We start from the raw sequence: 14,566 nt of genomic DNA on the forward strand, positions 1-14,566 counted from the left end.
ACTCTGTCTGATCAGGAAAGGAATCAAAGCTGGACACAGATGAAGGTTGGAAAACCCCAAGACACAAAAGAGACCCAAGAGACCTGACCCAGGCCGCACATCGCGCTGCGCTTGAGGCCACAAAATTAACTCAATCCTGGTCAGAGGCTGAACTCTTGACCGTCGTTGGGGCCTTGCTGGCAAAACAGTGTGCTGCCAGATCCTTTTTTAAAAAAATGTATTTAGGTCCATGTAATGGAAGTTTTGATTTCTTTGTAAACTCAGTTATGTTGTGTAAATATGTTTTTGTTTTAATCCCAAGTGTGGGGTTTCAGCTTGGGGTTTTGTTTGCCCACAGCCGTCAACTGTCTCGTGCAGGACATGGCTTCTGCCAGCTGGTAAGGCAAGCACAGAGAGGGGCTGGGCCTCCGAGGATACAGATGAGAGGCCAGAAGGAGTGTGTGGCATGGTGTGCATCGTGTAGCTGTTTGAAGAGACCAGAGGTGGACGGTGTGGCGGTTTGGAGCAGACAAAGAGAAATGCTTTGGATGCAGTGGCTGGAGGCGACTGCTGGCTGAGGCTGGTGTTGAGGGAGACTGGTATAGCCTCAAAGACCCGTAGGCCCTAAACAGCCAGGAGAAGTAAAGGGGGCCCCTCCCTTCACTAACCTTCTCTCTCCTGCGTAGGGTTGGGAGATTAGAAGAGAGGCTGAGAGAGCTGCAGGTCTGGGCATGGTGGCACACACCTGTAACTCCAGTACATGGAAGGCTGAGGCAGGAGGATGATGAGGTCTGGTCCAGGACGAATTATATAGATTCATAAAAATTTAAATTTAAAAAATCTGTTAGCATTAGAATCCAGGTAAATTAAATAAGCATATTTTTAATATATTGCTGGGTTTACAAAAACATATATACTTAAAGCCCCCCTCCCCAGCCATTAAACATTACAGAAACCCACACCGAGGACCAAAGAGATGGCTCAGGGGTTAAGGCACATGCTACCAACACTGACAACCTGAGTTCTATCCCTGGGGTTCCCAGTGCCTAACAGTTGTCCTCTTACTCACACACACACACACACACACACAGACAGACACACACACAGTCACACAGACACACACACACAGACAGACACACACACACACACACACGCACACACACTGTGGCATATGCAAATCCATACATGTATAGATACACTAAAATGTAGTAACAAGCTGGAAGGTGGTGGCACATGCCTTTAATTCCGGCACTCGGGAGGCAGAGGCAGGCAGATCTCTGAGTTAAAGGCCAGCCTGATCTCCAGAGTGCGTCTAGGGCAGCCAAGGCTACACAGAGAAAATTTGTCTTGAAAAAACAAAGAGGGGGCTGGAGAGATGGCTCAGTCGTTGAGAGCACTGTCTGCTCTTCCAAAGGACCTGGGTTCAATTCCCCACACCAACATGGCAGCTCACGACTGTCTGTAATGTAACTCCAAGACCTGACACCCTCACACCAACGCACATACATTAAAATTAAATAAAATACTCAAAAAGAAAACAAAAACAAACAAACAAACAAAAAACAAAGAAGTGGGGCTGGAGAGATGGCTCAGAGGTTAAGAGTACTGTCTGAGCTGGGCGGTGGTGGTGCATGTCTTTAGTCCCAGCACTTGGGAGGCAGAGGCAAGTGGATGTCTGTAAATTCAAGGCCAGCCTGGTCTACACAGCAAGTTCCAGGACAGCCAGAGATGTTACACAGACAAACCCTGTCTCGAAAAAACAAATCAAAACAAAAACAAAAACAAGAAAATAAAATCCAAGAGTACTGTCTGTTCTTCCAAAGGTCCTAGGTTCAATTCCCAGCGACGACATGGTAGTTCACAACCATCCATAATGAAATCTGGTGCCCTCTTCTGGCATGCAGGCACATATGTGGGCAAAATATTGTATAAATAATAAATAAATCTTTAAAAAATAATTTAAAGTTACAAACATATCCAGCCGGGCAGTGGTGGCGCACACCTTTACTCCCTGAGTTCAATTCCCAGCAACCACATGGTGGTTCCCAACCATCTATAATGTGATCTGATGCCCTCTTCTGGCCTGTATGTGTATAAGCATGTAGAACACTGTTTTCATAATAAATAAATAAATAAATCTTAAAAACAAAACAAACAAACAAACAAAAAACAAGCCAGGCAGTCCAGGTGCATGCCTTTAACCCCAGCACTCCGGAGGCAGAGTCAGGCAGATCGCTGTGAGTTCCAGGCCAGCCTGGTCTACAAAGTGAGTCCAGGACAGCCAAGGCTACACAGAAACCCTAGCTCAGGAAAAACAAAACAAAACAAAAAATATATATCCAGGGCTAAGGATATAGCTCAGTGGTAGAGTGCTTACCTAACATGCATAAGGCTTGGTGTCCCATCCTAGGAATACAAAAATTAAAAATAATTGGCCAGGCGTGGTGGCACAAGCCTTTAATCCCAGCACTCGGGAGGCAGAGGCAAGTGGATCGCTATGAGTTCGAGGCCAGCCTGGTCTACAAAGTGAGTCCAGGACAGCCAAAGCTAAAAACAGAGAAACCCTATCTGTTAAAAAAAAAAAAAAAAAAAAAAAAAAAGATTCTAGTTCTTGTATGTATGAGGCCTGGAAGGAGGAGGGAGAGGAGGAGATAGGAGGATCACCATAATTTATCCATACATAGGAACGTGTTAGTAAAAGTGTAGCATGCCAAACACAAGATAAACCTTAAAATTACCCACGCTGTAAATGGAGCTCTTACTCTGCTGCCTGTCTCTAAAGGAGGAACCCTGGTCAGGCTGCACTTCTGGATACACACTGATACCTGACCCCGAACGCAAGCCGAGTACTGCAGTCTGGGGAGATGGAAGACCACTGGCTGCTCTTCCAGAGGAACAGGGTTCAATTCCCCACAACATTGCAGCTCACACCTGTGTGTAATTCCAGTTCCAGGGCTTGTGACACCCTTACACAGACATACACGCAGGCAAAACACCAACGTGCATGAAACAAACAATATATATATATATATATATATATATATATATATATATTTTTTTCTTTGCTGTTTTGAAACAGGGTTTCTCTGTGTAGTCTTGGCTGTCTTGGACTCACTTTGTAGACCAGGCTGGCCTCGAACTCACAGTGATCCGCCTGCCTCTGCCTCCTGAGTGCTGGGATTAAAGGCATGCGCCACCACACCCGGCAAAATTACATATTAAAAACCAGCAGCTGACCCTGGACTTACACGGAGTCACTGATCCCAGATCCTTTCTCAAACCCGATGTGGCAAGAATAGTTTGACCTATGGGCCCCAGCTGACCTTGGAGGACACAAGGCTGACCCCTGAGTGACAAGATGAGCCATGAAATCTGGTTGCTACTGGCTACACTGGAGCTTCTAGAACAGTGCATGGCTTTGGGGGACATAGATGTCCACAAAACTGGCCGCTGACCACAGGTGGGAGTGGACACCGTCTTTCCTTCCTCTGCTTGCCATGCCCTGGAGACGTTGAGCACTGCACTCGGAGGCGTCAGACCCAAGCGCAGAGCTGCTTGTCCCCGTCCAGGCGGCCGCTCGCCAGACCCTCTTCGCGGCTCCCGGGCGGGCGGCGTGGATCCGGGGTGCTCGCTGGGGCAGGCAGTACAGGGTGCAGTCGCCGGACCAGGAGGGAGCGGGCGGCCGAGGCCAGCACCAGCAGCGGCGGCAGGGAGAGGAATCCGAACACTATGAGCGCCGCGGAGCCTCGGTCTGAGAGCAGCGCTCGGCAGCGTGGACCCGGGGCTGGATGAACCTGTGCGCGGGGAGAGGCGCGTGGTCGGGCGGGGAAGCACCAGAGTGGAGCAGTGCTGAGGGAGGGCCCGGACCTGGAGAACCCAGCAGGGCCTAAAGATCAGGGCAGAGTCCAGAGAGAAAAGGGATGGGCTGGAAGGCCTTGAGGTGGGGCCTGGAAGAAATTGTGAGAACGGAACCAAGGGAGATGGCCGGCTGTGTGTGTGTGTGTGTGCGTGCGTGCATGCGTGCGTGTGTGTATTAGGTGGCTCCTTAAGGAGAGGTTCAGAGAACTTCCTGGCTTTCCCAGCCCTGTTTTCCTGTCCCTTCCATGACCCTCACCTGTGTCGACAGCTGACATTGAGCTCCAAATGTACTGTGGCCAGCTAGCATCGTCTGTCTTCTACACCGTAAGCCACAGAAAGGGACATCGGTGCCATCTACCTATAGACCAGCCCACAGGTAGGGAAGCGCAGCCCAGGTCAAGAGGGTTTCGGGGAAGGGCTGTACGTGTGTGGGTGTAAGGGGCGGAGAGGCACTGAGGACAAGTGCAGTTTGACGGCCTCATTGACCATGCCCTGGTGCCTCCTGGTACAAAGCTAAGAGGCAAGACAGCTGTTCCCTGAGGAACAAACAAAACCCTCTCTTTGGGCTGCAGCAGCTGGTAGGGGTGGTGGCAGAAGAGGAGGCTGCAGATGTCTATGGTTACAAAAGGGCGGGGCCAGAAGGGGGCCGACTCACCTTCAACCCCAGGGACCTGAACCTCCACGGGATTCCCACTCCCCAAGGACTAACCGATGTACACCGCTCACCCTTGAGTGGCACAGGAATCCCAGGTAGACAACAGCAGCTGCTGGCAGCAACACCAGCACGAAGACTGTCCCAGGTAGCAGCAGGTGAAACAGGAACCCAGCTAGGGCCCGGGCAGACAGCAAGAGGGCGGCCAGGATAGGCCACCCTGGGCATGTCACTCCTGAAATCTGGTAATCGGCTGGCCTTCTTCGGGGTAGCATGGGTGCCATGTCTGAGGCACCCCCTTCATCTTCTTCTGTCTCCCTTTCCAGCTCACTCATGTCCTAGGAGCGGGCCTTGAAGGATGTTTTCCTCAAGATCACAGCGGTAGGCAGCAGGACTAGCCTCCCACCACCCCAAGACCAGGCTAGAGATTTTTTTTTTAACCCTCCCCAGACTCAGTCCACATCCAGATCCTAGCCACCAGATAGTGGACTCTTGTCCAGTTTAGTCTAGCACTGAATATCTGTCTCCAGGCCACACCCCAGCCATAGGGTCCCCACTACCTTGTTGGTCCTCCTTGCCAGGCAAATGCAGGCAGCTCCTATGTGATCGGTCAGGTCCTACCCAGCTGTCCCCATCTGAGCACTGCTAGCCCGCCCTTTCCCCAGCTTCCAGTTCTCCCAAACAATAGCTTCATTTCACAGATCTTGGCTGTGACAGATGTCCTGTCAATAGCTGCCATTTAGGGGCAAACTGTCAACTCATCCCCCAGCCCTAGCTCCTGTGTTTCCTTCCCCTCATCTGACAACCAGCCCCTCCTTGGCGTCAGTGCTACGAGAAGGCAGCAGGTGACTGTCATGTTGTGGAGTGGTCCACAGGAGGGCACAGGGTTGTCTAGGTGATGCTGACTGTCGTGGAGTGGTCCACAGGAGGGCACAGGGTTGTCTAGGTGATGCTGACTGCCGTGGAGTGGCCCACAGGAGGGCACAGGGTTGTCCAGGTGATGCTGATTGTAGAACCTGGGTAGTATATACCTAATAAACAGCAGTTGCAATTTACTCTGTACTAAACCCAATCCATGATGGAAGAGTACAACAGGCTTTTCAGATGATGGGAGCATATAGCCCACTGAAAACTACAGCCCTCTTCTGGTCTCCAAAGGCACCAAGTATGCATGTAATGTTCATACTCATAATGTAAAATAAATACATCCAAAAACATTAAGTGTTGTAAATCATCTCTTTAATGAGCTCACGCTCCTGTAATTTTTTAAAATTTTGCTTTATTTATTTATATATTGTTGTTGATTTATTTTGCTCTTGGTCTTACTGTATAGCCCTCACTGACTAACCTAAAACTCAATATGTGGACCAGGATAGCCTTGAACTCACAGAGATCCACCTATCTTTGCCTCCTGTGTGGTGAGATTAAAAGTGTGCATCATAGTTTAGCCTGGTGGCTCACACCTTTGATTCCAGCACTCAGGAGGCAGAGGCAGGTGAATTTCTGAGTTTGAGACCAACTTGGTCTACAAAGCAAGTTCCAGGACAGCCAAGGCTACACAGAGAAACCTTGTCTCAAAAAACTTAGAAAAAAAAAAAGAAAGAAAGAAAGAAAGAAAAAGAAAGAACAGCAAAGTGTCTAAAATAAACAGACTTTGCCTTTAAGCCCAGCACTTGGGAGGCAGAGGCAGGTGGATCGCTGTGAGTTCGAGGCCAGCCTGGTCTACAAAGTGAGTCCAGGACAGCCAAGGCTACACAGAGAGACCCTGTCTTGGAAAAACAAACCAAAACCAGACTTTGTCCAGTGAGATGGTTCAACAGGCAGGGGTGTTTGCAAACAAGATTTATAATCCGAGGTCAATCTCAGGACCCACCTGGTAGGAGAAAAACAGACTCCTTCAAGTTGTCCTCAGACTTCAGCTTGGCTGTTAAGCCATAATCCCCTGGGGAAGGGGCATCTAAATAGCCCAGTGAAAGGCTCTGAGACAGGCGGGAGCCCTTCACACATGTGTTTGGAGACTACCTTGTACCACTTGGGAGGGCTGCTGCTGATCACAGGATGGAGAGAATAGGAGTTTGTCTCTTCAGACTCCTCATCCTTTGGAAAGCTGGAGCTAAGGTGCACAGCTCCATGCTGTGTTGCTCATTGTTGGACAGTCTCCTGCAGAGAACTACAGGAGCTAGCCATAGGGGTCAGCTGGCAAGCCCCTGAGGCCCACATCGAGAATCTGGTCAGGTGGGCAACCCTGCCGTTTCTGTCTCAGGCCCAGGGTCAAGTGTCTACGTGAATGACTTGCTCCTGCAAGGCCCCCTTTCTACCTGAAAACATCCTTGCTTGCTTCTACTCCTTCCCACCCCGACATCTGTCTCCTCTCGCGGCCTGAGCCAGCCTGTCTTAACCTGTTCTCCAGGAGTTTCCAACCCCACGGTTCAGATGTCTACGGTGAACCTTCTGCTCTCTCTTATTAGGAAAAAAAAAAAAAAAAAGGATAGAACCTTACTATGTCCCCTCCCCAACCCTGTCTGAAAACCAGGAAGAGATGTGGTTCTGTTATGTCCAAATTTTGAGAGACCCCTGAACAGACCACCCCAAAGCAGAGTCCAAATGCAACGCCAAGGAAATCTTTACTGCAGGTTCGAACCCGGGCCACCCCTGCCATGCACTGGCACAGCAGAAATGGCCTCGGATCTCAATTGAGAGGAGGTTTAAAGGTTCTAGACAAAGAAATGGGTTTTACAGTATATGACTGGATGACATTTGGGCAGAAAAGCTGCAAGGAGGGAGTTACAAGCCTTGGCATTTCGTGTTTGGGTAACAGGTGTAGGGGCAAGTTGGCCTATAGAAAAGATTGGTTGAAGCAGTTGTGGGGGTGTTAGGAACTTTGGCCTGGCTTCTCCTAATTGGTTGTTGCTATGTGCCAGACCACCTGCTGGTCAGCTTGACCAGCAGAGAGCATATTTGGACTTTCTGAAGGTGAGCTGATTGTGTTGCTAGGGAATATTTTTCTGTTTAGACTAGTTTGTGGTTTTTCTGGAATCTGGGGTTCAGCCCTTGGCTAGGTTTAACACAAAAAGGAGTTTCTTTTTCAAAATGGAGTTTGTCTGGTCCTTTCCGTTCCAGCCCCAGGTTGGGGTGGGGGCAGGTAGGTCTCAGGGTGCCTGGGGGCAAGTCAGAACATATCAAAGTTTGTGTTACTTGGAGGAAGGTAGGAAGGAGGTGCTGTCAACCAGGGCATGTCCCCACTTGTCCTTCTCATCCCGTCTTAGCCTTTCTTCCTGGTAGTGCGGCCAAGAGCTTAAATAGTGAGCAAGGGGCAAGGCTGCCCAACAGTGTCGGGTGGCCGCAGCATAGCACGAAAGGAAGCAGCCCTTAGCCCACTCTCACCTTCTAATGTAGCCTCCCAGGAGTAGCACCCACTCTCAGCCTGCAAGGAAAAAAAAATCTGAGGAGGGTCGCCGGACTGAGACTAGACTAGAAAAAGAAGAGAGAGAGAACCCTCAGGCAGGAAACAGAACTCCTGCGCTGGCCGCTCTGCAGGTAATTGGGAGCCACGGCCCTTCAGAAGGCTAAGTGGCATCTGCCTCCTGGTGGTGTGGTGACATGGTGACATGGGGCAGGTAGGGTGAACCAGCCAGAGGCCTCAGGGTGGATGCAGGTCCCTGGTCTCCCAAGATGGATTCCAACAGGCTGGAGCGGGAACTACAGTGGATGAAGCTGGTCTGGGAGGAGGCCCCGGCAGAGGAGACGGAGGGACCTGTTACCTCCCAGGGCTGGAGTAGCCTGTTCCAGGCAGTGTGGTGGGGTGCTCCTAGCCTGGTGATGCAGCTGCTGAGGCAAGGTGCCAGCGTGGAGGAGAGGTGAGTCTCGTGACTAACAACCAGCTCCAGACTCTTTCTCTCTGGCTGAGGCTGTGGGAAGCGCTCTGACCTCTGTCGCACCCCACAGGGATCACACAGGTCGGACTCCACTCCATCTGGCTGTGATGCGAGGCCATGCACCACTGGTCCGCCTACTGTTGCAGCGTGGGGCCCTGGCAGGAGCAGCTGACCACACAGGGCGCACACCGTTGCATGAAGCCGCCTGGCACGGGCACTCAAACGTGGCAGAACTATTGCTGCGGAGAGGGGCCTCTGCAGAGGCATGCTCTCAAACGGGCCTCACACCCCTGCACGGGGCAGCTGCTCTGGGCCGCACGCTACTGGTTACACGCCTTATGGCAGCTCCAGGTTCAGACCCTGATGTGAAAGACTTAAGAGGCTGGACTGCCACCCACTGGGCAGCGGCTTGCGGGCAGCTGCCTGTGCTGGAGCTGCTCGCTGCTGGAGGCAGCGTAGACCTGGACAGCGCCCTGCTGGTGTCGGCACTAGCTGGAAGCACATCTGCTTTGCGGCTTCTCCTACAACTGGGGGCAAAGGTGGACGCCCTGGACAGCACAGGGGCCACCGCACTTGGCCTGGCAGCTGGCCTTGGCCACCACCAAGTAGGTCCACTCTTCATCCGCAATGACTGTGCCAGAAGCCCAAGGGCCTCAGCCCTTACGCTTACTTCCATAAGCTGTGGGGGAGGGGAGGAACAAAGTGAAAAGAGGCTGGAGCACAGGTGGAGCGCGGAGGGGTTGGGAGCTGAGCACGTAGTCAGCTGCGTCCCCCTTGTATAGTTAACCTCCCTACTGGATGGTACCTGGGGAGGTCTCCAACACCTGGCATTCTCACTTTGTTCTGGTAGCCCATAACAATGAATCGAGTAGATAGATGGACAGATAGACAGATGATAGACAGACAGACAGACAACATCTTACTATATAGTCTTGGCTGGCCTGACGCTCTCTATATAGACTAAGTTGGTCCTGAACTCACATAGATCCTCCAGCTTCTGCCTCCTGATTACTGGGATTAAAGGTCTGGGCCAGCATGCCAAGCAACACGTATTTATATTAACCTTTGACTGGGATCAGAGGCAAGTGGATCTCTGTGAGTTCAAAGCCAGCCTGGTCTACAGAAGGAGTCCAGGACAGGCAAGGCTACACAGAGAAGCCCTGTCTCCAAAAACCAAAATGCCAAAAATATCAAAACAACAACAAAACAAAAAATTTGGCTGAGCTCAAGATCAGTGGGGGCCCAGGAGGCACGGGAGGACAGCAGCCTTCGCAGTGTTGAATTTCATCTAAGGGTCCGGAGCTGCCTCAGATTCCTTCCCATTCATCCCCAGAAGGAAAGGGGCTTTGGGGATTGGTCAGGCAGACACCAGGCCCAGTTCCTCACACCTCTGCACCAAGGCAGCAGGCTCTTCCTCTCTTCTTCCTTTCTTCTTCTTCCAGGACATTGAGGTGCTGCTAGGCCATGGGGCAGACCCAAGTCTCAGGGACAGGAACAACCGCTCTGCACTCCACAGGGCTGCCGCCGGTGGGTTCGTACTTGTTACGCAGCTGCTGTTGGCCACGGGTACTGGGGTGGATGCCCGAGACTCACTGGGCCTCACACCTCTGCACTACGCTGCTCGGGGAGGCCATGTAGAAGTTGTCAGCCACCTTCTGGACAACGGCGCACACATCGATGCTGCTGGCTGGCTCCACAAGACCCCTCTGCACCTTGCTGTGGAGTGTGGCCACAGAACCACCGTGGAGCTTTTGCTGAGTCGAGGAGCCAACTCTACCTTAATGACACAGTGGGGTGAAGTAGCCCCCGGAGGGTGTCCGTCCCAGGCACCGCCTGACTTCCTAGACTAACCAACATTCTTTTTGTTTTTTTTTTTTTCCCGACAGGGTTTCTCTGTGTAGCCTTGGCTGTCCTGGGCTCCCTTTGTAGACCAGGCTGGCCTTGAACTCACAGAGATCTGCCTGCCTCTGCCTCCCGAGTGCTGGGATTAAAGGCGTGCACCACCATGCCCAGCCTACCCAACCTTCTTAGAAACTACAGAAAGACAAGAAAAGTAGAGCTGCGCTTCTAACAAAATGAAGAGTTTAGAGTTTTGCAGGGTATCTTTTTTTGTTTGTTTGTTTTTCGAGACAGGGTCTTTCTGTGTTAGCCTTGGCTGTCCTGGACTCGCTTTGTAGACCAGGCTGGCCTCGAACTCACAGCGATCCGCCTGCCTCTGCCTCCTGAGTGCTAGGATTAAAGGCCTGCGCCACCATGCCCGGCCAGGATATCTTTTTGTTACGAGTTGTTCACCAAGGATATAACCATTAGGTTATACTCTCATATCAAGAGGATTATAATTCTGCCAGGCAGGTAAGACAAACCTGGCTAACAGCTACAAAAACAAAACAAAGGCCGGGCGTGGTGGCGCACACCTTTAATCCCAGCACTCGGGAGGCAGAGGCAGGCAGATCGCTGTGAGTTCGAGGCCAGCCTGGTCTACAAAGCGAGTCCAGGACAGCCAAGGCTACACAGAGAAACCCTGTCTTGGATAAAACCAAACCAAACCAAAACTGGTTCATTTCAAAATAACTGTGACAATGACAATATTTTTGCTATGTAAACCTCCCAACTGTTCACAATGGCCACACTTGCGGTTCCCAGCTTTGTAAAGCATGCGTAAATGCTCAACATGTAAGCTGGTTCTGGGATGTGAACAGTGTACATGAAATGTTATAGCCCAAAATCTCTGTAAGATGCAAAGGATTTCTGTTCCGGGGTGGTGTCTCTTTGGGGGTTTGCCAGAACCCATTAATAAGGATTTCCTGCCTTGTTGGTCCCTGAATTCCTGGAGTAAATTCATGGTTGTTGTTGGTGGCGCAGTCAGCTTGCTGCTTCACAGGGAGCCAAAGCCCCACCGCCCCTGAGCTTCCTTCTGTGAGGCCAAGCTTTTTTGGCTATAACAGTTCAAGAAGACTCCTGACTCCTCCTTCTGAGGAGAGACCATCTGTCTGGTCAGAGGGAAATCACCTGAGAATTCTTGGAAAGAGGAGGTGTTTTCCATGGCTTCGTGTCTGTCCCCAGGAGTATGGCATCTCAGCTCCAGCCTCCTTCACGGGCTAGTGAGGTTGAGTCTTGGCAATAGATTTGACTAAAACCTTGTGGTTCCTCCTTTGTTCACCATGGGGGTACTCCCTTACCTTCACTGTATGTGGAACTATTCTGTTTTTCTCTTTCTTTTGTTCTTTTTCTTTTCTTTCTTTCTTTCTTTCTCTTTTTTTTCTTTTTTGGTTTCTTGAGACAGGGTTTCTCTGTGTAGCGTTAGCTGTCCAGGACTTGCTTTGTAGACCAGGCTGTCCTTGAACTCACAGAGATCAGCTTGCCTCTGCCTCCCAGAGTGCAGGGATTACAGCCGTGCGCCACCATGCCCGCACACCCGGCTGAGATGTTCTGTTTACATTTGCCTTTCATACTAGTTTCTTTTCCCATCTCTGTGTTAAGATACTTGAAAGAAATGGCTTGGCTCATAGTTTCAGAATATATAGTCCAGTCTATAAATGTGGCTCAGACAGTAAGATGCCTCGCATGCAAATGTTAATGAGACTCCTGGGAAGAGGCTGTGTGCACCTGCACAGACTGACGGACTGACCAGAACTGCAATGATGTGGAGAGGTGGGAACGTTCCAGCCCCAGATTACTTTATCTCAACCTCGCGTTAGCCCTGGAATAACCACTCCTCGCCGTGTTAGCCCTGGAATACCCACTCCTTGCCCAACAGCCTGGGACGAACAGAAATATTTTGGACTCTCTTAGCTTAGTATACCACTAGCTTCCACCAACTCAAAAGCTAAAAACATCATCTGAGGCCTATAGGAGTGCTTCCCCATCTTCCTGTAAACACTGCTCTGGTATTTCCACCAATGCATTCAAAGAGTGCCTTTGATTTATGGCTTTCTTTGTTCTGTCATGAGAAAAACCTTAGGAATTTGGGCACGGTGATACATACTTTTTTGTTTTGTTGGCTTTTTCCCCCCATGAGACAGGGTTTCTCTGCGTAACAGCTCTGGCTGTCCTGGACTTGCTTTGTAGATCAGGTTGGCCTCGAAACTCACAGAGACCTACCGGTCTCTGCTTCACTGAGTGCTGGGAGTATAGGCGTGCATGCCCACGCCCAGTTGGTGATTTATTTATTTATTATTTATTATGTATATAGTGCTCTGTCTGTATGTATATCTGTGTGGGTTGGGAGCCACCCTGTGGTTGCTGGGAATTGAACTCATGACCTCTGGAAGAGCAGTCAGTGCTCTTAACCTCTGAGCCATCTCTCCAGCCCAAGTTTCTTTTTCAAAATGGAGTCTGTCTGGTCCTTACGTTTGCCTGTCTCCTAGTGACTAGAGAAAGAAGCTCAATCCTGAGGCTTCTGTGTTCTCTGCATTGCATGTCCAGGTCCATGTTTTGTAGGGGCTGATAATGGCTTTGTTGACCATCAGTTGGACGATACCTAGTCTTTCTTTTATGAATTGTATTATCTTATTCAGGAGACAGGGCCCAAAGGTGAAAAGGAGAAACATAACGAATAAAGGACCCAAAAGTGTGGTTATCAAAGTGGTTATCCATGGAGAGGAATTGAATCATGAGCCACACCATCATTAATGTGGTCTTGGACAAACATAATATAAAGTCTATCATATAAGGGACAAAAAGCAGGACCGGGAGAGCGGGATGCTCTTCAGGCTGTGAGTGGGCCTAATGGACAGCTGTGAGCCAGGCCTGTTTGCTTTTCTTATGGGACTAGAGCCTAAGTGGTGCCAACCTTATGAGCAAATCTTTTGTGTTTTTGTTTTTTGTGTAGCCTTAGATGTCCTGGACTTAATATGTAGACTAGACTGGCCTTACTTCACAGGGATCCATCTGCCTCTGCCTCCTGAGTGCTGGGATGACAGGTGTGGGACACCACAACTAGCCAAATCTTTTGTTTTTAATGGAATTATTTTTATTTTATTTATTATTTATTTATTTATTTTAAGTTTTTTGAGACAAGCTTTCTCTGCATAGCCTTGGCTGTCCTGGACTCACTTTGTAGACCAGGCTGGCCTTGAACTCACAGCAATCTACCTGCCTCTGCCTCCCAAGTGCTGGGATTAAAGGCGTGCGCCACCACCACCCGGCTTTATTTTTATTTTATAATTTTATGTGTATGGTTATTTTGCCTGCATGTCTGTCTGTCTGTGTACTTAGTGCTTTCAGGCAAGGACTGGGATCAGAAGTATGAGCCAGCATGCCTGGCTTGTCAGTGTGAGTCACGCAGACCAGTATGCTGTCTGGTTGAAAAGAGTGGGAAGCAAGGGCAACAGAAGGCCAAGCAAACTAAGTTTATTTTGAAGTAGAGTTGCCGGTCCCGGCAGCAGAGGTGGGGATGCCTTGAAGTGAGATGCCTTATTCTAATGTGTATGTGGCTTCATGATTGGTTGGTGGATCACGTGAAAGGGTGTAGGTTCAAGTAAGTTCCTGGAAAGTTCCAAGAGGTAAGAGAACCCAGGAGTAAAAAGAACAAAAGCCGGGGGCTGGAGAGATGGCTCAGCAGTTAAGAGCACTGACTCCTCTTCCAAAGGGCCAGGGTTCAATTCCCAGCACCCACATGGCAGCTCACAACTCTCTTTAACTCCAAGATCTGATACCCTCACACAGACATACATGCACATACAATAAAAGTAAATAAATAATAGAAGAAGAAGAAGAAGAAGAAGAAGAAGAAGAAGAAGAAGAAGAAGAGATGAGTAAGCTAAATTCTGCTCTTCTTAGATTTGACATCCTCATCTTGGCCTTCATGTCCCTAGAGCTCGGCGTTCCACCACACCCAGGAGCTGAGCCCTCCATGCCCTGGGCACATGCTCTTTAGGACAGTAGATCCCTTTGTTCATTGGAGCCTGTGACTAAGCTTGGTTTAATTTCTATCACTTTCATTTAGGGGGCAACTGATGCCCACGCACGCGCAGATCACGGAGGGTTCTTTGGTCTTTCTGTAAATCTGATTTCCATCTGCAACTGCCCTCTTTATCTACTTCATCACCAGCCCCGCCGCCTTGGTCCCTCCAGTCCATAATATCAGCTCTCTATGTATCTGGTCTGCTTTTCGTGCTCTTCACCTGAGTGCGGACGGTCCGGCACCACGGAACTCAGGGAGCGAGCCCAGAGGCGACCCGGAGGACAATACGCGCACACA

At 50.1% G+C, this 14,566-nt stretch overlaps 2 protein-coding genes across 3 annotated transcripts; one reads left to right on the forward strand and one right to left on the reverse strand.

Annotated features, from left to right (window-relative positions):
- Nucleotides 1-3,023: 3,023 nt before the first annotated feature.
- TMEM278 (transmembrane protein 278) lies at nucleotides 3,024-5,704 on the reverse strand. The gene is made up of 2 exons (XM_084786054.1): nucleotides 4,564-5,704; nucleotides 3,024-3,773 (listed from the first exon to the last, which is right to left on the reverse strand). The coding sequence occupies exons 1-2, from the start codon at nucleotides 4,822-4,824 to the stop codon at nucleotides 3,513-3,515; spliced, it is 522 nt and encodes a 173-aa protein (XP_084642180.1). The 5' UTR covers nucleotides 4,825-5,704; the 3' UTR covers nucleotides 3,024-3,512.
- An 875-nt stretch (nucleotides 5,705-6,579) lies between these two features.
- ANKRD65 (ankyrin repeat domain 65) lies at nucleotides 6,580-14,555 on the forward strand. 2 transcript variants are annotated; one of them, XM_084786053.1, is made up of 4 exons: nucleotides 6,580-8,026; nucleotides 8,176-8,346; nucleotides 8,435-8,969; nucleotides 9,807-14,555. In XM_084786053.1, the coding sequence occupies exons 2-4, from the start codon at nucleotides 8,198-8,200 to the stop codon at nucleotides 10,212-10,214; spliced, it is 1,092 nt and encodes a 363-aa protein (XP_084642179.1). In that variant the 5' UTR covers nucleotides 6,580-8,026; nucleotides 8,176-8,197; the 3' UTR covers nucleotides 10,215-14,555. The 2 variants fall into 2 exon arrangements, with proteins under 2 accessions (XP_084642179.1, XP_084642178.1); XM_084786052.1 differs by having other exon boundaries at nucleotides 6,584-8,346.
- Nucleotides 14,556-14,566: the final 11 nt, after the last annotated feature.

Source organism: Acomys minous, assembly GCF_964271855.1.
Source record: "Acomys minous genome assembly, chromosome: 6".
Classification (NCBI taxonomy): domain Eukaryota; kingdom Metazoa; phylum Chordata; class Mammalia; order Rodentia; family Muridae; genus Acomys; species Acomys minous.

Excerpts from the sequence above, each read along its gene's own strand:
- TMEM278 (XM_084786054.1), bottom strand. The coding sequence starts at position 4,824 with ATGAGTGAGCTGGAAAGGGAGACAGAAGAAGATGAAGGGGGTGCCTCA. Across the intron at positions 3,774-4,563 it reads GATTCCTGTGCCACTCAAGG|GTTCATCCAGCCCCGGGTCC; the intron begins GTGAGCGGTGTA and ends CCCCGCGCACAG.
- ANKRD65 (XM_084786052.1), top strand. The coding sequence starts at position 8,162 with ATGGATTCCAACAGGCTGGAGCGGGAACTACAGTGGATGAAGCTGGTC. Across the intron at positions 8,347-8,434 it reads GGTGCCAGCGTGGAGGAGAG|GGATCACACAGGTCGGACTC; the intron begins GTGAGTCTCGTG and ends CGCACCCCACAG. Across the intron at positions 8,970-9,806 it reads CTGGCCTTGGCCACCACCAA|GACATTGAGGTGCTGCTAGG; the intron begins GTAGGTCCACTC and ends TTCTTCTTCCAG.